The sequence below is a fragment of the Choristoneura fumiferana genome, chromosome 30 (genome assembly GCF_025370935.1).
Source record: "Choristoneura fumiferana chromosome 30, NRCan_CFum_1, whole genome shotgun sequence".
In the NCBI taxonomy this organism is placed as follows: Eukaryota; Metazoa; Arthropoda; class Insecta; order Lepidoptera; family Tortricidae; genus Choristoneura; species Choristoneura fumiferana.
In genome coordinates this window covers 2,737,316-2,762,401 of record NC_133501.1, presented here as the reverse complement: position 1 = coordinate 2,762,401, position 25,086 = coordinate 2,737,316, and the positions used below count along the sequence as shown (strand labels likewise).

At 41.8% G+C, this 25,086-nt stretch overlaps 1 protein-coding gene across 1 annotated transcript in view; it reads right to left on the bottom strand.

Annotated features, from left to right (window-relative positions):
- Positions 1–25,086, bottom strand: part of LOC141444558 (xaa-Pro aminopeptidase ApepP-like) — a gene marked incomplete in the record, with an annotated part of 42,838 nt that overhangs the window by 9,129 nt on the left and 8,623 nt on the right. The window contains 15 exon segments of the mRNA XM_074110122.1: positions 1–20; positions 1,173–1,264; positions 1,560–1,737; positions 2,526–2,658; positions 4,023–4,172; positions 5,210–5,340; positions 7,121–7,210; positions 11,152–11,238; positions 11,732–11,931; positions 12,396–12,491; positions 14,789–14,924; positions 16,929–17,041; positions 18,750–18,921; positions 21,102–21,205; positions 22,505–22,563. Of these exon segments, the coding sequence (XP_073966223.1) occupies positions 1–20; positions 1,173–1,264; positions 1,560–1,737; positions 2,526–2,658; positions 4,023–4,172; positions 5,210–5,340; positions 7,121–7,210; positions 11,152–11,238; positions 11,732–11,931; positions 12,396–12,491; positions 14,789–14,924; positions 16,929–17,041; positions 18,750–18,921; positions 21,102–21,197 (1,694 nt within the window).

Below are 25,086 nucleotides of genomic sequence, written 5' to 3'. Positions count from 1 at the left end.
TCGCCTAGCAGTGTAGCCGCCTGGACAAGCAACGTTCCAAGTTAAGATGGCTACCAATCAATGAGGGTTTTAATAAATTTTAGTTTTTGATGACCAAATGGCCTAGTGGTTAGAGAATTGACTACGAAGCTTGAGGTCCCGGTTCGATTCCCGTGTCGGGCAGATATTTGTATGAAAAATACGAATGTTTGTTCTCGGGTCTTGGGTGTTTAATATGTATTTAAGTATGCATCTATCTATATATTATATTTATCCGTTGCTTAGTACCCATAACACAAGTTTAGGCTTACTTTGAGACTAGGTCAATTGGTGTGAATTGTCCCGTGATATAATAAAGGATAAAGTAACTCAACAACTAAGTTTAAAAGCTATTTTTGTTTTTTTTTTTTAAATTTAACACAAGATCCGAATTTATACTTAAGTTTTGTTTTTCTTTCCAATTCAATCAATAATTTAACTCAATCCTTGTTTTTTTATTCTAATTCCATCCAAACTATCTTCGCCCATTGTCTTTTTATAATTTATCATTATTTAAGTGATAACGTGTCAATAGCTGTTACCTTATTGTCTAACGCACTTGCAATCACAATCGTTTTGACCGCTCCTCTCTGTCACACGGTATAACACGAGGGTAGAAAGAGATAGTGAATGGGATCCTGAACCTCAGCGCGTTAGATAATACAGCCATTAGTCATTTGTTCGTTGCCAAATTTCATCCAAATTGGTTGAGGTAAAGAGGCTTCAAGATCAAGAGAGAACAATCATCATCATCATCATCATCATGTCAGCCGAAAGACGTCCACTGCTGGACATAGGCCTCCCCCAAGGCTCTCCACTCAGACCGGTCTTGTGCTTTCCGCATCCACCGCGATCCCGCGATCTTAACCAAGTCGTCGCTCCATCTTGTTGGAGGCCTACCGACAGCTCGTCTCCCGGTCCGCGGACGCCATTCGAGAACCTTCTGGCCCCATCGGCCATCCGTCCTGCGAGCAATGTGCCCCGCCCACTGCCACTTTAGTTTCGCAATTCTTCGGGCTATGTCGGTAACCTTAGTTCTACTGCGGATATCATCATTTCTAATTCTATCCCGCAGAGAAACCCCGAGAGAACAATAGGAATAAACAATTTTCACAATTATTATTTTAGTTGGCATTGGGATTGTGGAGACTCACCCTAGGATGCGGGGAGTCCTTGGTGACAGCGACAATCTCCACCAGATCCTCGTGCCTGATGCCGTATTCCCCCACCTTGTAATAACCAGGCTCTGTGGGTAAAAGTACATTGTGAATTAAGGGCAGTAAACCTGCGTTTCCACCCGAGCTGTGCGAGGATGTGTTGCGAGGAATATGTTTTTCGTGAACCAATAGAAACGCTTCATTAACCTGCCCTCGCACAGCAGAGCTCTGCTGGAAACAGCAAGCTGGCGGCAAAACAACAGCTGGTGGAAATGCAGCCTAATACACACATAGTTTTTGACAGCGCACTACTTCACCATCCGTAGTAGCAGTTCATCTACTCGATAAAAGGTGGCGCTAGTCGCCCCATACTACAGTACTGACCGTTGCTGAGTATCTGTCCGGGCTTTAACCCAGGGTCATGCGGGTAGGGCCGCCAGGACACGCCGGAGGGCCCCTCGTGGACATTCAGGAAGTGCCCCACGCCGTGCCCCGTGCCGTGGGCATAGTCCAGGCCCACATCCCACAGTGCTTTGCGGGCGAAACTGTCCAGGACGTTGCCCTGAACAAAAAAAATGTACTGAAGTTCTCGAGTGGCGACCACGAACCGGACGACGAAGCGTTGGCAGGCCTCCCATACTATACTTTACACAATTCGATATTCTTTTTATTTATTCTTTCCTTCTAATATATATTTCTGTGTATCGAATACGTGTAAATAAATGTTTCTGTCTCTCTCACTCACTCGCTCAGTCACTCACTAATTCACCTTGACCCCTTGCGGGAATAGCGCACTTCCCACGCTGATTTGTCCCTTCAGCACCCTGGTGAACGCGTGCTCAAAATTCATTACGGCGGGTCAGTCGGTGCGGGTGCGTACAAACGGTACGCAGGTCGATCCGTTGGTTGGTTGATTGATGAGTCCGTCCGTAAATCGGTTGGTCGGCCGGTTGATTATTTCAATCGACCCGTCAGTCACACAGCATTTTTCTTTTTTATATATCCGCCAATGTGGCGTCCAACTTTATTATTACCTATTCGATGTTATTTTGATTTATTCTTTCCTTCTAATGTATTTTTCTGAATATCCATCCATACTAATATTATAAATGCGTAAGTGTGTGTGTGTGTTTGTATGTTTGTCCGTCTTTCACGTCGAAACGGAGCGACGGATCGACGTGATTTTTGGCATAGAGATAGTTTATGAGCCAGAGTGTGACATAGGCTACTTTTTATCCCAGAAAAATGCACAGTTCCCGAGAGAACAGCGTGTGATAACTGAATTCCACGCAGGCAAAGCCACGGGTAAAAGCTAGTGTGTAAATAAAAGTTTGTCCCTTACACACTCACCTTGACCCCTTGCGGGAACAGCGCGCTGCCCACGCTGATTTGTCCTTTGAGCACCCTGGTGAACGCGTCCTTCTGCGCGGGAGTGGCGCCGCCGCTCATGTGGCGCGTGCGTGTGATATCCGTAGTACCGTCCCTGCGGACAACACAGTAAAGGTCTCTGCCAACTACACCGTCTCACACCACGACCATAGTTACCATTGTTTGTATATGTATGCATATATTTGTATACCGGGTGTGGCCTGTAATACGAACGAATAATTAAAACATAGATAATACTCCTCAAACTGAACATCATTAGTTCAGCGACTAAAAAATAATTAGTTTTTTTTTTAATTTTTACTACACTTTATTCGAAGAAGCAATGTAAAGCAAAATGCTTGATTTTTGTAGCGTGACAGGCGACGTCAGTTGGGCTCCAGGATGGCGTACATTAATAGCAAGGCGACGTCAGTTGTGTTCTGAGATGGCGTACATTGTACATTGATAGCAATATTTAATTTGTATGAAAAAAGGAAAATTCAAAGACTCCATTTTTTTTTAAAGTCGCTAAACTAATGTTGTTTACTTTGACGAGAACGACCTGTTTTAATTTTTTGCTCGTATCACAGGCCACACCCGGTATAGTCGTTTATTTCTATGTTAGGTCTCTATTATAGATTTGTGTATTATATTATTTAAAGCATTGTATTGTAGCTTCCACTATCTATTTTAACTTTTAAACTCACTTTTTGTCTGTCCCTGACTGAATGCTCCTCTCATCCACTCAAAACTACACTAACCATTTGCTGAAATATTCGAGGTACATTTTTAAACTCCATGTAGATATTGCTTATAAGAGGCAATGGCAAGTTGTCGCCGTTTGTATGTGGAGTCGTAACTACATAACCATCTTAACTTGGAACGAGACTTATCGCAGTGTTCGGCGACTACGACTGCCGCGGCGTGGTCGGCTTCCGCACGCCGACAGTGGTGCCCAACCAACGCGCCAGCATTGACGTGGCCTTGCTCGACGACTTGAAGTGAGTCGCCACTCGCCACTGACAATGAGGGCTATCGCGTATGAATTCGCCGCTAGAGGCGCTAATGTAGCGTGAGGTCTCCGAAATGTCAAATCTCATAGTTTTTGGGTGAGCTACGCGGGTTTATTTATAATTAGATTTTTTTTGTGAATATTTTGCATTACCTGAAATTAATTATGGCAATTATGCGTTACGGGGCAATGAATGTCTGTGTTTTGAGACAGTTTTGTCTTTCGGAAACTTTTGTCCTCCCTTTTTTTCCGAACAAAACGTGACTAAGCAACACTGTGGTGGCTGGATATTTTTATGGTACGGCTTTAAGGTGTTTTAAATATGATTTTAATCTAAACTTTGTTTTCACGCCCGTAATAACAGACTTTGAAAGCCACACTTAAAAACCTCACGCAACAGTGCGCCATCTAGTGAGACAAAAAACGATAGCCCTCATTACGTGGTACGAGGATAGATAGAGATATACCTGTACTGTCCTCCGGAGTCCAGCAGGAACATTTCGTCCCTCTTGATGAGGGCGGAGGAGTCCCGCGCGGGGGCGTAGTGTATGATGGCCCCGTTCGGCCCCGCGCCCGCTATCGTCTCGAACGAGGGCCCCATGAAGTCCGACTCGTTCCTACAAGTTGTCACGGATTTGTCAAGTGCAAAAATAAGTATCTATTCGACCTACTAAAAAATATGTTACTACCTTTGTATCTATTTTCGCATGCTCAGTATAACTGCTTTATCGACCGAGTATGACATATTCAGTCATAATGTAATTCAAAAAGGTAACATGTGCTTGCAAACCTAAACGAATTTGATTGAAAACTGGTCAACTTTTCATTTTGCCACTGTAGGTACAAGAACAAGTTGACAGGCCTAACTAAATACATACGTCAAAAAATCCCCATAGCATGAAACAAGCACGCCGCACCGAGCCAAGCCATGCACCCGCACGAGTCAGCGGAGGCCCTAAGACGGCTTTCATTATCGTTAAGTTTTTTTTTTCACTTCTATATTTGTTGCAACATGTCACTCGTCACTCCAATTACGAGCTTTTATTTAGTTTCACCTGCCCCGTTGTCTGTCTGTCTGTAATCTAATCTTGCAAGTTAAATTCGACCAACTTCCAGTTGCTCTAGTTGGATTGACTTGTTTGGTATACTTATGTAAATTACGTGACAATACAATTATCTAGTAGTGACATCCTGGTAGTCCAGCCAGGATCGTCTCCACAGGACGGAACTCTTCAAATGTTAATGTCATCATCAACTTGAAATTTAGTACGCGGATGTAGTTTGGGTGACACTATAAGTATAGTCAACAAAAAGTACAGTCAGCAAAAAAGAGCTTGTATTAAAAATGATATTTTTACCAAAAACTTATTTACTAAACACACTCTTACAACCCGAGATACAGGCTCCTTTATTCCAGGGTCCTTTATTCTTATAACGTTTTAGACTTTCGTGATTTTCACTCATAGTCAAAATACCACAAACGGGACTTATCACGCCAAAACACACGAGTAATATTTACCTCGACGTTTCAACCACATTACAGTGGCCGTGGTCACGAGTAGACTCAACGCCATGTTTAGCGTGATAAGTCCCATTCGTGGTATTTTGTCCTTCATTCTTATTCTCTATTCTTAAAACCTCGTTCTGTACCAACTTGCGGAACTCGAGCAGCTTGTCAGCGGCCTGTGTCTCCGTGACGGCGACTCCCGCGTCGAGCTGGTGGTGCAGCCAGCGGAAGAAGCGCGTCACCGCGATGCCGTCGCGGACGTGGCAGTTGCGGAAGCCCTGGACAGACCAAACAGCCAAGGGACACTCAAGAGGCAGATATTTGTATGAATAATACGAATGTTTGTTCTCGGGTCTTGGATTTTTAATATGTTTTTCATCACACTTGCTCGTAAACAGTGTCGTAACATGCAGGCTACCTTGGTTGTAACACCCCAAATAAAACCCTCGACCTGAATGTGCTTGTCATGAAACCCAAGGTCGGTCTCATGAGTCATTGCCCGTATTGATACTGCTGCGCGCGCTGCCCACACGCACACGCGGCTCAGGCACATGCTGACGCTGAGGGAAGGGAGGGCGGCGCTGCCACGAGCGCAGCCTGAGGTATCGCCAATATTTGGAACAATTATATTTTTTCTTTCAGAAATATAATAAAATTTTACTCGCAAATGTGATGAAAAACATTGTATGTCGCACGGGCGGTTCTAGGATTACGAACATCGACTCATTAAAGCCCTCAGTCTTCGACTTCGGGCTTCTAATAGACTCTCGTTCGTAATTCCTTATTTACCGCCCTTAAGACACAATGTACTATTTAAGTATGTATTTGTGCAAGTATTTTGGATGGCGAACAATTTTTTGATTTGCATCCTCTTTGCTGTCGGTGGCTGATTGGCGCAAGTCCTTTGCCGCGCGCCTTCGATCGTAAAAAAAGGCGGCAGTCAGCCAGACTTCAAAAAAAACTCTCGGCGGATATATATTATTGCGGTTGTGCTCAGTTTTGTAAAATAAATATTAATTGTGATTGTAGACATTGTAAATAGTTTTGTGTGTAAATAATAACAAACTTTATACGCCTAAAAACTAGCTAGTGAAGTGGCGGTGCGGACTATTGCGGCTTTACGGACTTTAGCGAGCGTCATACATCGAAGTCGGTTTCATTGAGGTATGTTTTTCATGAATTGTTCTCTAGACATAATGCTGCACAGAAGAGCAAATAAGCCACGGCCTTGGTAGCAGTCACTATTCGAAGGTTTATTAAACAGTATTTATCTAATTAAGTATGTTTATCCATTGCATAGTATCCATAGTATAAAGCTTTGCTTAGTTTGGGACTAGTTCAATTGGTGTCAAGTGTCCCATTATAATGGTCAATATTCCATTTGGGTTTAATTAATTTACAACAAAAATAAATTTGGTTGTAAATATTTATCAACACAAATTAGGTACATTGTGACAAAATTCACTTTGGTTACCTACTATTCATTTTGGTTGAAATTCAAAATGGTCAATATGGTATTTGAAAGAAAGAAAGAAAGAAAGAAAGAAGACATTTATTCACTTACACAGAAGACACACATATACAGCAAAATTAACACAAATAAAATAAAAAAACTATAACTATATTTGACTATTTTGTATATGTTTTACAAATTAAAACTACACAATGCCTGTTATCGAATAGAAAAACAATTTTTAAGCTACCTTTACAAATAACAAAGTTATAAAGGTTTGAAATTCAAGATTAGACAGAGAAAGACATACTGGCATGTGACGTCACACGCCAGTACCGCCATACTTGCTGCATAGAGAAAAGCGTTTGAGGAAGAGACAGGTATATAGATTTTTCAAAAAATCACTATAAATCCAATTTTCAACCGATCTAAATTTTCTCTTCGCTAAACACTACCTGTTTATCTATATTTTCATAATAATATTAAGATATGGCAAAATCAGGAGTTGTCAAATACCGTATTCAAGTGGACGAATGACAGTAAATCCCTGTATATTATGCGCGCAGTCTATAGAGATAATAAAGAGCGAGTTTAGAGATACTCACTTCCAGCTCGACGTCGTTTTTGATCAGCTTGGCAAGCGCGACCGGCGACACCTCCGATATAAGACACAGCGGCGTCTTGACGCCGTCACCCTGTAAAAAACCGGTCAAGTACAACTCGGACTCGCGAACCTAGGGTTCCGTACAATTTTGGGTACAGCCACGAGCAACAATATCTGACACAGCAAAGCGTTCATAAATACATACATATCCGATACGACTCTAATATTAATATTACTATAGGTAGTCATTCACGATGACGCGTGCCGTGGTTCTTATTACAGTGTCATTAATGGCTAATTTTGACAAAATCACGCGTCTTCGTAGATGGCACTAGGTATAGTGGTCTAAGATTCGAACTTGAAAAGATTTTCACCGGTCCGATAACAGAATGAAACCTATTTTATAATAAATTTAGTATATTAGAAAATATATTAGAAATGGTTTTGCTAATAATAATAATAATAATAATAATCTTTTATTTCGGAGGTTATCCATATCAAGTTAGTAACAATGAGATACCTTATCGCCTATGTTAGTACGAACAAATATACACATCAACAAATACACAACCTACACTTACACACTACCTAACTGGCAAATGCCTAGAGCTCCATCTCCGTACGAATGGGTCATCCACTCTATTAGCGACAGTCGCCACGAGGGTGTTAGCGCTGCCGCGCACACGGTGTAGCATCGATAATAGCATAATAGCGTGAAAATCGTCGGTTCGAGCCTCCGCGAACATCCCTGAGGCGCTGCAAAAACAATCCTGGAGAGGCTATATTTTTAATCATTTAAAATTAATGATATATTGAGTTAAAGTATAAAACCTATAGAATGTGCAGACGTTGGGTTTGCTATTGTTTACCTGGACGAACTACTGGGTTGCCAGGTATAAACTTAAACAGTTATGTCGATGCCAGTTACTTTCACTTGATTAGTCATGGTTTCTCAAAGTGGGGTACGCGAACCCCTAGGGGTTCGCTGTTCGACGGTAGGGGGTTCGCGACAAGGTTTACGTGATGGTGGCTGCAAGACTGGCAAGATGATTAAGATTGGTTTTTGGAGTCTTTTTGTATTTTTTATTTCAACTCCATTTTGTTACTTATTTGTTGTTGTTTGTTTCAGTTTGTATTTTCGTTGGCAAGACGATTCTAACCTATATTTGTTACCTTTTATTGAAATAAATAATATACATTATATTATAATGATGATTGAAATAAAAATAAACTTAGTTTCTCCAACAGTCAATTTTATTACTTTCTTTGGGGGGAGGTAGGGGTTCGCTGTCGTCTAGAAACTTTAACAGGGGTACGTGGAGCCATAAGTTTGAGAAACCCTGGATTAGATAATAGAACAAATTGTATATCAACGTAAGCGTTGTTTTATTGTGAACACGTTGATATAGGGTTGTCTGCATTTAATTAAGTCATTAAAAATTATTAAAAAAATAGCCTGTCCAGGATTTTTTTAGCAAAACCATGTCTAATATATTTTCTTATATACTAAACTTAGTATAAAATACATTTCAATCTATTATCAGACCGGTGAAGATCGATGTAGGCTTTGTATCTTCTACTACAGGGCTGTCAGATATTATTGCGCTCCCCTGTAGTACAGTCAACGTCATAAATAAGTGATCATTTCTGTACGTTATCGCTTTCAGTCGTTACACAATTTCGTATGGCTTTTCAAACATGACGTTAAAGTGACAAGGTACAAAAGTGATCACTTATTTATGACGTTGACTGTACATGGGTAAATAAAAATTTTCAGTGTAGATTATTGCCGTAGTAACGTCTCCTGAGTAACCTATTAAAAGTGTGATTTTATGGGGTACAAATCCACTAAAAGTTAGGAGTTGTGACGGTTTTAAGGCAATGAGGGCTATCGCGTATGAATTCGCCACTAGAGGCGCTAGTGTAGCGTGAGGTCTCCGAAATGTCAAATCTCATAGTTTTTGGGTGAGCTACGCGAGTTTATTTATAGTTAGAATAAATTTGTGAATATTTTGCAATATCTGAAATTAATTATAGCAAATATGCGTTCCGGGGCAATGAATGTCTGTGTTTTGAGACAGTTTTGTCTTTCGGAAACCTTTGTCCTCCCTTTTTTCCGAACAAAACAGGGACTATGCAACACTGTGGCATGCTCGATATTTTTATGGGTACGGTTTTAAGGTGTATTAAATATGATTTTAATCTAAACTTTGTTTTCACGCCCGTAATAACAGACTTTGAAAGCCATACTTAAAAACCTCACGCAACAGTGCGCCATCTAGTGAGACAAAAAACGATAGCCCTCATTCCTTTATGGCGCATCTACTAAGCGTGCTAATAGTATACATTGCAAACATTTTTCTAACAAAGTGTATCACTGAAGTCTCCTGAGTCACTGGACAGAATAACAACACTAAAGAGTTGATTGACCCTGTTATTAATGCAAATGTAAATGATGTGATCAGCACCATCCACTGTTCGACATGGCCTCCCCATAGCCCTCCAGTTGCTTCGGTTGGCAGCGGCCTGCCACAGTGAACCCGCTTTAGCCAGGCTATCCGTCCATCTCGGTGGACGTCCTACGCTACGCTTGCCGCGCGGTCTCCATTCGAGAACTTTCCGGCCCCAACGGCCATCTGTTCTCCGTGCTGTAGCCTGCCCTGCCCATTGCCACTTTAACGAGCTAATTCGCACGGTCAAATCTTCGCATTCATAATGATAGTAATAAGTATTGTATGTATGTATTTATATATATCATTAGCGGCGTCTTTAGCCCATGTAGCACCCGTATGCAATTATTACTTTAGCGCCATCTAGGAAGCGCGCGGTGTAAATGGAATAGAGGTACAAAGTGCCGCGGCCGGCGCCCCTAACACCGCTTGCGCCCGTGTGCAATTATTACTTTAGCGCCATCTAGGAAGCGCGCGGTGTAAATGGAATAGAGGTACAAAGTGCCGCGGCCGGCGCCCCTAACACCGCTTGCGCCCGTGTGCAATTATTACTTTAGCGCCATCTAGGAAGCGCGCGGTGTAAATGGAATAGAGGTACAAAATGCCGCGGCCGGCGCCCCTAACACCGCTTGCGCCCGTGTGCAATTATTACTTTAGCGCCATCTAGGAAGCGCGCGGTGTAAATGGAATAGAGGTACAAAGTGCCGCGGCCGACGCCCCTAACACCGCTTGCACCCGTGTGCAATTATTACTTTAGCGCCATCTAGGAAGCGCGCGGTGTAAATGGAATAGAGGTACAAAGTGCCGCGGCCGACGCCCCTAACACCGCTTGCACCCGTGTGCAATTATTACTTTAGCGCCATCTAGGAAGCGCGCGGTGTAAATGGAATAGAGGTACAAAGTGCCGCGGCCGACGCCCCTAACACCGCTTGCACCCGTGTGCAATTATTACTTTAGCGCCATCTAGGAAGCGCGCGGTGTAAATGGAATAGAGGTACAAAGTGCCGCGGCCGGCGCCCCTAACACCGCTTGCGCCCGTGTGCAACGCACACCCTGCAATGCACTATAGGTAGAGACGCCTCTGTATATCATTCGTATTTATTTTGATATTAATGTTTTTTTCGTATACCTTGACTTGCCCGAATTTCACTTGCCATACCAACGCTTGCCATAAAATATATAGAACCGTGCTGTTTTCAGGATTTTTAAAAATGACATCTTATAGAATACAGTAGGTTAGGTTAGTTTAAATCAACTCTGAAGAAAATACTATTTCAGAAATAAATTACTTTATGGCAAATGAAAATTATGGAAAACGACATTATGGCATATGATCGGGCATACGATAGAGAGCCGTTTTTTTTTGTCTCGTTTTTTGTTTCTGTGTCCGCCACCTACGATTTTGACATCTTTAGATCTATGTACCCAAATGGTTGTCTGGAAGAGATCGCTTTTAAGCGATAAGGACGCCTATCGTCTACCCTGAACGTATGTGTAATATATAGATTTTTCATACTGATTTGTGGTGCGCAATAAAGAATTCTTGTATTGTATTGTTGTAATGGTAGGATAAGGGCGTTACCCCAGCGGCGGCGCGATGTATCGCCTCGCTCGCATCGCTCGACAGCCACACAGAGCTCGCACAGTCGCCGCTCTCCGCCAGTTCACGCTGCAACAACAGAAACCTTCATCATCCCAGTTGATACACAATGCTGGGCACAGGCCTCTCCTCAGAACGAGAGAGTTTGGGCCGTGCCACGGGGGTCCAGCGTGTTATTTATTGTACTAGAGTTTACCCGCGGCTTCGCACGCATATACTATTCGATCTGGTAGTTACAATTGAAATTCCGGGATTTAACAAAATTCCCCCGGGGAATTCCCAAAATTTATATCGTGATCTTCATTGAGGTTGTGTTAAGAGCAACTGTCCAAAATTTCATGACTCTAAGCCCAGCGGTTGTTATTTCGAGATTTTATCCCTATCCCGTGGGAATATCGGGATAAAAAGTATCCTATGATTTAATCCAGGTTATAATCTAACTTTTCACCAAATTTCATCCAAATCCGTCTAACCGTTTCAGCGTGAAGAAGTAACAAACATACTCACTCACAAACTTTCACATTTGTAATATTAGTAGGATAGTATTAGTAGGATTCCTTACCGCCATAGCGACCAGATGCCCAACAATATCCTCATACGGCTTCCCATTGAGCTCCACCCCCTCCCACTTCAGGTGTCCCTTGACCTCCTCAGTGAGCACCCCGTCCCCCCAAAACAGGTCGGCGGCCGTGGCCGTGATGACCAGGTATGAGAAGAACACCGGGTTGTACTCTATGTCTGAGCCGCGCAGGTTCAGTGTGTCTGGAATAAAGGATACATCATATAAAAAAACTAAATAGTAGATTGTACAAGGAGAGCATAAAACGAGCCATTTTACCCGAGACGTTCATATACTCGTAGCCACCCGAGCTGGTACGGCGAGGGTAGATAGATAACGTCGAGGGGGAAATAGGTTTAATGCTCGAGTTTTACACTTTTCCTGAACGCGATCATCAGCATCATCCCAGCCTATGTACGTCCCACTGCTGGGCACAGGCTTTCTCTCAGAATGAGAGCGCTTGGGCCGTAGTTCCCACGCGGGCCCAGTGCGAATTGGGAACTTCTCACACATCATTGAATCATCATCCTGTTTTTCAAATGTAATTTCGCACATGAATTTGGAAAAACTCAGAGGTGCGAGCTGCGGTTTGAACCCACGATCCTCTGCTTGAGAAGCCACAGGTCAAACTACTAAGCCACCGCGACTTCCCGAAGGCGATACTCACAAGCAATCTCGTCGAGGGCGGTGATGACCAGGGCAGCTGCTTTCTTCTCGGCCATCTTGCTTCTCAGCTCCTCTATCTTCTGCCCCGCGGTTTTGCCTGGTGAAGCAACAAGTTGTTGTCCATATGTAAAAAAACTGTACTGATCTATGGAGTGCCATCTTACTATAATATTATAAATGTGAAAGTAACTCTGTCTGTCTCTGTCTGTTTGTCTGTCTGTCTGTCTGTCTGTTACGCTTTCACGCCTAAACCGCTGAACCGATTTTGATGAAATTGGTACAGAGATAGAATAGACCTTTGGAAAGAACATAGCTATCTTTTATCGCGAAAAAGAGGCTTTCAGGGGTTAAAATAGGGGATGAAGTTTATATGGTGGAAGTTCGTAGCTATCGAAGATAAAACCATGAAACTTGGCATTTAGGCACGTAATAAGAAATAATTCTATATTTGTTTGAGCTTTTTTGAAAAATCGACCTATGAGGGGATAAAATAGGGGATGAAAGTTATACGCAAGGTCGTCATTATTGAAGATAAATCGATAAATCTTTACTAAACTTGCCATTTCGGCGCGTGAAAAGAGATAAAAGAAAAGAGATTAATAGATAAGATTTTTTTTAACGTTCCTGAGGGGGGGGGGGTCCCTATTTCAATAGGGGATGAAAGGGTATATGGAAGATCGTCATTGTTGAAGATAAATCGATGGATCTTTATGAAACTTGGCATTTGGGTACTCATAAGAAATAAATAGATATTTGTTCAAGCGTTTTTGAAAATTTTACCTGCGAGGGGATGTTAGCAGAGGAAATTATGCAGTGTTAGCAGAGCCTTCTAAGCTCATAAGCAAAATGTACCTACGCAATGTGGGGTCATTTTAGATGGCTTATTGACATAGACAGTCAGACATGAAAAATTATGATTTTCAGATTTTTCTTATTTATTGTGCTAAGAGCTACCTTTATGCAAAATTCCAAGTTTCTAGGACAGCCGGAAGTACCCTATAACTTTTTCTGTTAAGGCAATTTGTATGGAAACACCTTTTTAATGACTGTAGCTTTTGGTTGATAAAATGTGGCTACCCACAAAATATTTATGTTTTACCAAAGAACATCGGATGGACGGATGTAAGGAAGAACAAAAAAAAATAGTTTATATTTATAGCAATGTATCAAAATAGATTATTTTCGGTAAACCGTAGAAGTTTCTATAATGTGCTATTATTGGCAGAATAGGTGTCCTAAATAAATTAAATACTTCCCAAAATTACTATTCCACGCGGACGAAGTCGCGGGCAAAAGCTAGTAATATTATAAATGTGAAAGTTTGTGAAAGATGTTTGGAGGTTTGGATGTTTGTTACTCAATAACGTCTAAACCGCTGAACCGATTTAGATGAAATTCGGTATACAGATAGCTTGAGTCCCGGGGAAGGACATAGGATAGTTTTTATCCCGGAAAAATTGCATATTTCCCGCGGGATAGCGACAAACAAATTTTAGGCGGACGGTGTCGCAAGCAACAGCTAGAATTATAGCTGCTCTCATTATCTTATCAAGACGCGGAGGCCCTACTTCTTGTAAGATAATGATTTTACTGCTGCCACACATCTGCAGACACATAGACACAGATACACACACGGACAAGCACACAGACGCACACACATAACGCTTGCAATTGTCTTTTTATGTATTTTCTTATTCTACTGGATGGCAAACGAGCAAGTGGGTCTCATGATGGTAAGAGATCACCGCCGCCCATAGACACCTGCAACACCAGGGGATTGCAGATGCGTTGCCAACCTAGAGGCCTAAGATGGGATACCTCAAGTGCCAGTAATTTCACCGGGCGTCTTACTCTCCACGCCGAAACAACAGTGCAAGCACTGCTGCTTCACGGCAGGATTACCGAGCAAGATGGTGGTAGCAATCCGGGCGGACCTTGCACAAGGTCCTACCACCTGCAAAATATGTTTTATGTTGTTTGTTTTTTTTGTGTCAAATTTATGCTTTCTGGACTAGATTTGGTTTTATTCTGTTTATTTTGTAGTTTCACATACTGCACTCCAGTTTCCCAAGATACGGGCGGTCTAGTTTGGGGTCCGCTAGGCATAACTATACTGTAAACTTGTGAATTAAATGATATTGTAACGGATAACTCACGTCTTAAATCGAGCTTAGCTCGACATGTTTCGAGTCGCGTGCTCCTATGAAGAAGGGCTACGAAATAAACTCGATTTAAGACGTGAGTGTTACAATACCATTTAATATGAGTGAGTCTCACGGTAGTTTCATGTTCAAAACTTGTGAATTATTAAGCAAATAAATGTTTTTGTATATTTTTTGTATAGCCCACTCTCCTCCCCCTCCCCCCCTATGCGATGCCTGGTACAATACTGACCTGTATACTTGACGGAGAGAGGTATGATAGGGTTCCTCGGGCGCGGCGGCGGCGCGGGCCCCATCTGCGCACGCGCCGCGTCCACCAAGTTAGTGGGCACGGCCACCAGCTGCATATTAGCCTTGGACAACGCCGTCTAAAACAGATGTTATGGACATAAAAGTCAAAGTCAAAAGTCAAAGTCAAAGTGATTTAGTTGTAAACATATGTATAACTAAATAATATTATAAATATGTATATGCATACATTTTTGGATTTGGATATGGATACGGATATAAGGACTGCGCTAAGTGAGACATGGCCGCCAATGAGGGCTATCGTTTTTTGTCTCACTAGATGGCGCACTGTTGCGTGAGGTTTTTAAGTATGGCTTTCAAAGTCTGCTATTACGGGCGTGAAAACAAAGTTTAGATTAAAATCATATTTAATTTAATACACCTTAAAACCGTACCATAAAAATATCGAGCATGCTACAGTTTCGCATAGTCCCCGTTTTGTTCGAAAAAAAGGGAGGACAAAGGTTTCCGAAAGACAAAACTGTCTCAAAACACAGACATTCATTGCCCCGGAACGCATATTTGCCATAATTAATTTAAGATATTGCAAAATATTCACAAAACTATTCTAATTATAAATAAACCCGCGTAAATAACCCAAAACTATGAGATTTGACATTTCGGAGACCTCACGCTACACTAGCGCCTCTAGCGGCGAATTCATACGCGATAGCCCTCATTGACCACCTTGACTGGGAAAAGTTGGCGGAGACACGCACAGTTTGGCGCGGACGTGTATTGGAGGGTCGCAAGTGTTGCGATGAAGCCTGGCTCAAGGCACTTGCTGACAAGAGACAGAAACGACACCAAGGCGGTTCTGCACCAACATCCGCAGACTTCTCTTGTCTGGCCTGTGGGCGATGTCGCTCTCGCATCGGTCTGGTCAGTCACAAAAGACGTGCACAGGCGCCACGCCAAAATTCGTCTGGAACAGACGCGTAGGCCTGATGATGATGATGATATGTCAACCTCCGTCAGCAGTGTTACCTGACAACTATACATCGGGGCTTTCAAGAAAAGGGCTTATACTGGCAGTCCAGTCAGTTGAGAAATGCGTACTGTGCAAGAGAAGAGACAGCCTAACATACGAAAATTATAGTTAAGATGTTTAGTTTTAGTTTGGTAACTAAAGGACCCCAATGACCCCATACACTCTGTTTTTTAGGGTTTCGGAGCCAAAATGGTAAAAACGGAACCCTTATAGTTTCGTCAAGTCCGTCTGTCTGTCTGTCCGTCCGTCCGTATGTCACAGGCATTTTACTCGAAAACTACAAGATGTATGTCAATGAAATTCGGAGTACAGATGTCTTGTCAAAGCCGCTATTTAGTTTTGTAGTTAAATTACAAAAAAAAAATATAGGAGGGGCACTCCATTTACGTAACAGAAATTGAAAAAAAAAAAAATTAACACATCAACGTGTGGCACATAGTTCGACAGCTCTTTTGAAAAGATAGTAAGGTTTCTCAAAAACTTTTTTTTAAGTGAAGATTTCCGGAAATAATCGCTCCCAAGGTAGCAAAAATTGTATCTTGTAAACCGTTTGTCCAAAAAATATACAAAAAATATGGAAAGGTAACGCTTAATAAATACTTTCAACGAAAATTGGTTTCATTATGATCGGATACACCGTTTTTGAGTTATTGCCGAAAAACTGCGCTTCTCAACAAAAGGACGTAAGTGCCGTAAAGATACGCTCTTTTTCTGATAATAGATTTTAAGACTGTAGTAAGTGTTTTAATTGTGTTATAACGTACATAATATTACTTGATTTTTTTCGTAATGGCTACGGAACCCTATCTTGGGCGTGTCTGACACGCTCTTGGCCGGTTTTTCAGGTATTTTTTTTCTTTAAACTTATAGCGTAATTATTTGAAAAAAAAACTGCCTAGTTTCTCCTGGCACATTCTTCTTGGCAATGATGGTCTTTCCGAAAGCGCTGATAGTTTAAAAATCACGGGTAAAAGAGCCTATTGCAGCCTACTTACAGAATGAATCATTTGAATTTGAAAGCATTTTGCCATTTTTGTCCAAGCCGTTCAAACGCTTCGCACTTCGATCAATGATAGCTCGTTCCCCAACCGACCTGAAGCGGTGTCCACTCCTCCCTGGTCATGGTGTGAGGGTCAGCGCCGACCACGGCCCCCTCCACCAGGTTCTTCACGAGCCACTTCTCCATCGACAGCGTCTCGGGAAGAGCTGGAACAACATGTGCGATGAGCGAAGAATTACTATACCTACAATACAATACAATGAAAAAAATAGAAATAGAAATATTTATTCGCTATTCGCACAAAACATAATAAAAATACATTGAAGAAAGAAAAAAAAAACTACAATATGCGAAATCGCGAAGCGGTCCCAGCTCAGCATAGTGTTGGCCGTGTAGGCCACAATGACTCTTTATTGTACACCAATAATAGTAAGCTGCGCAGAAACAATGACAAAAATTACAAGGTAAGCAATAGGCGGCCTCATCGCTTAAGAGCAATCTCTTCCAAGTAACCTTTTTTACGGAAAGAAACAAGTAATTACTATATCATCATGCCATGTCAGCCGAAGTGATTATTTTGAAAAATGACCTTCTGCCAAGTTTCTTACGGCGCATTCTTTTTGGCAATGATGGTCTTACCTTGGTCTTACCACTCTTACCAAAAGCGCTGGTAGTTTTAAAAAGTGACATGTAAAAGAGGCCTACTTGCAGAATAAACTTTTTGAATTTTGAATTCGGGAGACGTGAGCAAGACCAACCCTCAGCATTTGACAATGGATCATTCACAAACATATTTAAGTAAAACCCCACACTTTTAATTGTAGAGTGACAACTGTACTCAGTAAATAATTTAATACTTTTTGTTTGCAACATTTAAAAATATTAAATAAATAAATATCATGGGACACTTGACAATGATTGACCTAGTCCCAAACCTAGCCAAGCTTGTACCTACTAGGCAAGGCAACGGATAAACAATTAAACATACTTATATAGATAAATACATAAGACCCGAGAACAAACATTCGTATTATTCATACAAATATCTGCCCCGGCCGGGAATCGAAACCGGGACCTTAAGCTTCGTAGTCAGGTTCTCTAGCCACCTGTCCATCCGGTCGTCCAATTACGTTACGTGACTAATTACGTTAAATTCACTAATAACCAGAGGGCTCTCCCTCTGGAGAGGGAGAGAGAGCCCGTTATTAACTATCAGATCCACTCATACAAACACCACTAGAATCTTCTAGAACATTCATAGAGACTGGAGAGAGAGAGAGAGAGAGAGAGAGAGAGAGAGAGAGAGAGAGAGAGAGAGAGAGAGAGAGAGAGAGAGAGAGAGAGAGAGAGAGAGAGAGCGAGGGAGAAAGAGAGAGTGAGAGCGAGTGAGATAGAGAAAGCAAGAGGGAGAGGAACATAGAGAGAGATAGAGAAAGCGAGAAGGAGAGGAAGAGAGAGATGAGAGAGGCGTCAAGTTTTGTCGGATCTGGTGTTAATCCACTCACACTGCTTCATGAGGGTCCACAGAGCCAGGTCGGCTTCATTCTGCAACTGCGTGTAGTAGCGTCCGTCCGTCCAGCGCATGCCAGCATCGTTATACAAACACCACTAGAATCTTCTAGAACATTCATAGAGACTGAAGAGAGAGAGAGAGAGAGAGAGAGAGAGAGAGAGAGAGAGAGAGAGAGAGAGAGAGAGAGAGAGAGAGAGAGAGAGAGAGAGAGAGAGAGAGAGAGAGAGCGAGGGAGATAGAGACAGATAGAATCAATTAGAATGAGAGAGAGAGAGAGAGAGAGAGAGTGAGAGCGAGACAGAGATAGGGCGAGTGAGATATAGAAAGCAAGAGGGAGAGGAACATAGAGAGATATAAAGAAAGCGAAAAAGTTTTGTCGGATCTGGTGTTAATCCACTCACACTGCTTCATGAGGGTCCACAGAGCCAGGTCGGCTTCCTTCTGGAACTGCGTGTAGTAGCGTCCGTCCGTCCAGAGCAGCGCGTGCGACGGCGTCACCACGGCCGTGCCCGCGGAGCCCGTGAAGCCGGACAGCCATTCGCGGCGGGCGTCCACTGGCGCTATGTATTCTGACTGTGGAAGATATACGGTTTGAAAGGACCATTTATAACGAAAATACAAACTGAGACAATGGATGCACAGAAAAACCAGAAAAAGAGACCAGCACTGGGAATCGAACCCAGGTCCAGGAGGTTGTCTGGGTGAGCGATTGGTCCCAAAAGAGTGTGACGTCTGTCGACGAAACATAGATGTCGCTAGTGCTGCTGCTTAAGTAGCGTAGTAGAGGTAAGCAACCTGAGATATGTATGCATGGGAAAATATCGTGTCTAGATTCCTGTCCAACAGTGGTGTAGGGGTTATAGCACGCAACACGGATTGCTGAGGACCTGGGTTCGATTCCTAGTGCTGGTCTCTTTTTCTGGTTTTTCTATGCATCCATTGTCTCAGTTTGTATTTTCGATATGGTTTCACGGGATACCCGTAAAAGTAACAAATTCGGAGTTGAAATAAAAAACATGAAACTACCGTGAGACTCACTCATATTAAATGATATTATAACGGATACACGTCTTAAACCAAGTTTAGCTCGACATTTTGTGCAGTCGGCGAGCAGAGCGGCCGAGTCGCGTGCTCCTGAGAGGAAGGGCTACGAAATAGCCCGAAACATGTCGAGCTTAACTCGGTTTAAGACGTGAGTTATCCGTTATAATATCAGTTAATATGACATAAAAAATACAAAAAGACTCCCAAAAAACACCAATCATGACCATTCATAAATTATAATGTCTTAAACTTTCGTGATCTTCACTCATAGTCAAAATACCACTAATAATGTTGCACTTGTAATGTTGCCGAAACGTCGAGGTAAATATTACTCGTGTGTGTTAGCGTGATAAGTCCTGTGCGTGGCATTCATAAATTGTCTGAAATGTCTGTGCATTTGCACATTGAGATTCCATAGACCCATGGGGTAACTATAGCGGAGTGGAGTGAGGGCGTAAGGCTGCGTTTCCACCAAAGATGTGGGAGGATGCGTTGCGAGAAGTATGTTTTTCATGAACCACACACAGCACATCTTTGGTGGAAACAGCTGAGCGAAGCGAGGCGAGGTTAATAAAGCGTTTCTGTCGGTTCATGAAAAGTACATTACTCGGGACACATAAAAAAAAATCGTTTATTTAGATAACAAAATAGTTATACAAGCAGCGGTTGAGACCTCCTAGTAGGTAAAAAAATACCTGTATCAGGAGACCTCGCTCGTCCAATAGTACATTTTGACAGTGTTTTAAATCTTAGACTAGTTTAAAGTATTTAAACGATTTCAATTTACAGTATGTCTATGTATAATCTAACTAACTATAATTAATTGCTTATTGCTTTTACGAGTAATACATTTATTATCCTATGTGTAGCTTGTTATGGTGTGAAGGTTGATGTGATTTTCAAAGACGAGACGTGTAATTCTTAAAAGTCGTTTATTAGTGATAATCTTAGGACATGACAACATGAGGCACCGTTCTTGCTCGTTGACAGCAGCCGGGCGTGCCATAGATAATATATCGTAACATAGCTCTTGAACTTTACAGATTATGTGTATTAAAACACTCGCACATCTCTGGTGGAAAGGATGAGGAGTTGCGGACTGTGTCTGTCCATTGGCGCGGAGCAGAACGAGAAGGTAATGCGGCGCGGAGTTGCGGACTGTTCCATTCACGGAGCTACCCCGCTCCCCCGTTCGCGCTCATTCCTCCGTCCCACTTCCTCGCTCCTCTACTTCACTTCGCATCCCAGTTTTGTTATGAATTTATAAGCCAATTAATTATCAACTCCCTGTCCACTGAAGAGGAACGGAGATTTTATGCAACTTTATTGGTGAATTTTTATCATGCTCACCGCTCCGCTGCCTCGCTCCGCTTTAGTGGACAGACAGCAAGGGCGGGTCCAGCTTTATAGCCAGGGGGCACATGGTCCAATTCTAGATACAAGTATTTTTTCGTAAATCAAACATTAAGAAATATCTTTAAACAAATAAAAAAACAGTTCCTCTTTTGTCGCAGAAAGACATGAATTTTATTAAAACCTATGAATTTACAAAAATATTCACTGTTGTCAAGACTGGCTCTGGGTGCAGGCGGGGGGGGGGGGTCATAACCACCATGCCCCCCTCCCCTAGATCCGCCCTTGACAGGCAGCCTAAGACAGATAGTTCGCCAGGCAGGCAGTGCTCATTGCCACGGCACCAAGACACTTACGTTGTGCGCGTCGGCCGTCGGCACGATGTAAGCGGCCAGCGCCGTCGGCTGCGACGCCATCAACGCGCGCAACGCCGCCAGACGTTGCAGCGACATCGTGTTAGCTGCAGACAGATAACAAAATAAATACATTCATTGAATCAGGCGTTACTTTGCGGAGGTCCATATCAATGAACTAAAATAATTTCCTTGCTCACCCGCGACCTTACGATAGCTAAGCTTATGCAAAATATGCGTGTTCATGCAGTTCCTCCACTTCCACACTGTAACACACACAAATCACACAAACCCATCTATCACAACCACGACACTACACTGACGCGTTTCGAACTCAACCAGAGCTCATCTTCAGAGTGACACAACCGTACACCATGCTACCAGTTGTTAGACTCAAAATAAATACAAGTGAGAGACTATACCACCCTCATCATCCCAGCACAGTCTTTTACGTCCCAGTAGTTGGAAGCTCATGTCAGTTTCTATGGGTGTGTACCTACATGAAAAACAGGGTCGGTATTTCCATGTCAGTATTATTCGGCCCGTTAAAGAGTGTCACTTGTCAAAACGATCGAGTCAAAGATACATAAATTCTTTTTTAATGTTTTTTATTCTGGACTATGGAACAACCCGTAACCGACCGGACTTACGTAATTTGGCGGTAAAGAAAACTCTTTCATTTTTAGGGCTCCGGAGCCAAAATGGCAAAAATGGAACCCTTCTAGTTTCGCCATGTCTGTCTGTCCGTCCGTGGCTTTGCTCAGGGATTATCAATAAATTTTCATTACAATGAAAATGAATCAAAATAATTATTAGTAGTTTAAGAGTAAATAGCAGCCTAAGGTATAAAATATACCTAAACTTGGAATATTCCGTACGAAATGCGAAATCCTTAGAAAAATATTACTTGATTTTTTTCGTAATGGCTACGGAACCCTATTTCGGGCGTGTCCGACACGCTCTTGGCCGGTTTTTTCTGAATTCCATAATTGTTCAGCATCGTTAAAAAACAAACCTAACCTAACGTATAAATTTCTATAGGAAGACCATTTAAAAATTTAAGAAAACTATAAGGTTTCAGTGGGAAAAAATATATGGATGTAGCGACTCCTAGCGCCATCTAGTGAACAACAATGTGGGGGGAGGCTCCAATAGAGAGATCTCTCTCCAGGCAGGTGTTATGCCTGGGGACCGAAGTCCGAAGGAAGAGCGTCGGAGCTTGTATATATGCGACCGCGTTGAGAAACTTCGAAAGCGCGGTGTAGAACATGGTCGGAGTTTCTATTGTTGTTCACTAGATGGCGCTAGGAGTCGCTACAATGACAAACGATGATCCGGACAAAAATGACGGCGTATGACTAGCGAAGAGTATGCGAACTTTAGCGCTCCCATTACCTTATACTCACATGTGTTAAATGTTCTGTTCACGCTATCATTTGTTCCCGCGTACGCTGCAACCGCGGCTCTGTGGACAAACGATAAAAATATCTTTATACTAAATTGGGTTGTAGTTCCCATACCGGCCCAGTGCAGACTGGGAACTCCACAAAACGACATTGAATTACTTCGCATATACAAGGTTCAATTTAGGAATGCGAGTGCCTGAGAGGGCCCAGTTTCTCGAAGTATATTAGTCTAATAATAATAGTGTAATAATAATTTTAAGTATGTCTTTATTTATATAAGTACTAGCTTTTGCCCGCGGCTTCGCCCGCATACAATTCGGTTATCGCGCGCTGTTCCCTCGGGAACTGTGCATTTTTCCGGGATAAAAAGTAGCCTATGTCACTCTCTGGCCCATAAACTATCTCTATGCCAAAAATCACGTCGATCCGTCGCTCCGTTTAGACGTGAAAAACTGACAAACATACAAACACACACTTTTATAATATTAGTATGGATGTTTATCCGTTGCCTAGTATCCATAGTACAAGCTTTGCTTAGTTTGGGACTAGGTCAATTGGTGTCAAGTGTCCCATGATATATATGTAGGTAAGTAGGTATGTATGAATAGTATTAGTGTTTTGTCTCATTTTCTCATACAATTTATGAGACAAAACACTAGGTAATACTATTAGACTAATATGATTTTAGAAACAGGGCCCTGGTCGTGATAATATCAAATTTAATTTCGCACAAAAAGTCCGAAAGACTTAGACGTGCGAGTTTGGGCTCGAACCCACGATCCTCTGCTTGAGGGGCCTTAACTTAACCAAACCACTAAGGCTTATAACACGCTTAAGAGCGTTTATACCTGCTGAGTTGCATTTTTGTTAGTTTTTCTCGATTATTCCATAAAAATTTAATGAAAATTAAAAATGTTTTCTGATAGAACACTTCTTAATATATAAGTTAATGTGTCTACTCCAATAATTATTCGTGATAGACTTTTATATTCCTTAAAAATGAATGAATGTTTATGACCGGTTTTTAAAGAAAATAAAAGTCTATAACGAATAATTATTGGAGTAGACACATTAACTTATATATTAAGAAGTGATCTATCAGACAACATTATTCATTTTCATTCAATTTTTATGGAATAATCGAGAAAAACTAACAAAAATGCAACGTTGCCAGCTCAGCAAGTATAAACGCTATTAACTACCTAGTATTTTTATAATATATTAATTTTTATATTTGAGTAGGTAACCTATTTCATAACAATTAGGGCTATACCCTACAACAGTAGTTCCCAAACTTATTTTTCTCGTGGACCACTTTCAAAATTTTACTGGTTTCGGTGGACCCCTGCTGCTGCTACATTTCTACCACATTCTTAAAGTCGCCAAAAAATAAAAATTGTGTCGCTTCTGAGTTCTGTCCAGTCGCTTGCCCTATTAAAATATTATCTGCTTAGTTAGGTACTTAAAACAATGTAGGTAGGCCCTTATAAAAACTATGCTTACATTTTGGCTCTTTACTATCAAAAGCAGATAAATTTTCGTGGACCCCCATTAACATCTTATGGACCCCCATTTTTTGTTCACGCCTACGTAGACCCCCAGCAAGTCTCCCGTGGACCCCTGGGGGTCCACCTGGACCACTTTGGGAATCACTGCCCTACAAGTACCTGCTGTAAACTAGCCCTTCCTTCTTTCTGTAAAAAGTTTTCCTGGAAGAGACCGCTCTTCCTTCAGCGATAAGGCCGGGCCGCCTATTGCTTACCTTGTAATTTTCTCTGTGTACCTGTTTTCTGTATCGCTTACTATATCTGGTGTACAATAAAGAGTTATTGTATTGTACTTACTATAGAATAAGGCCCTATGTACTTATTTTATGTTTTTACCAAATAATGAACAAAAGCAAGTTAATATTATCGCACTGAACCAAAAACAACGAAAGCCAAACGTATTCTGCCGTATTTAAATCCATCTGGTTTTAAAAACAAACTCGATCAGAATTACATGAATGCACCTGAGCTGCACTGTTTTTTTTAATATAAGGTACTAGCTGTTGGCCGCGGCTCTGTCTGCGAAGATTTCGTTTATCGCTATCCCGCTAGAACTATGCAATTATCCGGGACAAAACTATCCCATATCAATCAAAGGGTTTAAAACTATCTCCATACCGAATTTCGTCAAAACCGGTTCTGCGGTTAAAGCCTGAAGACGGAACCGACAGACATACTTTCCCATTTATAAAATGATAAATTAATTATTAATTCCTCTTAATGGCGGCCATAAGGCTTGGGCCAATGTCAGTTAAATTAAAGATAAATATATTCTTCTTATTCACGTTGTACGGTGATTGTAGTTTTTGCAACTTGATAGGAAAATTCCAGAAACCACGCGGAGACCACTTGCGCATTAAAAAATGTCAGACACGAGAGCAATATTCACTGTTCACTGTTAAGGTTAATCGCCGCATAAAACACTATCAAAATTATACTTCAACTAGCCAAAGAAGCAGAAATACCAAAATTAGATATCGTCTACATCCGCCATGTTCGAATGCTACAAATCGAATCCCTAAAATGATAAAGATA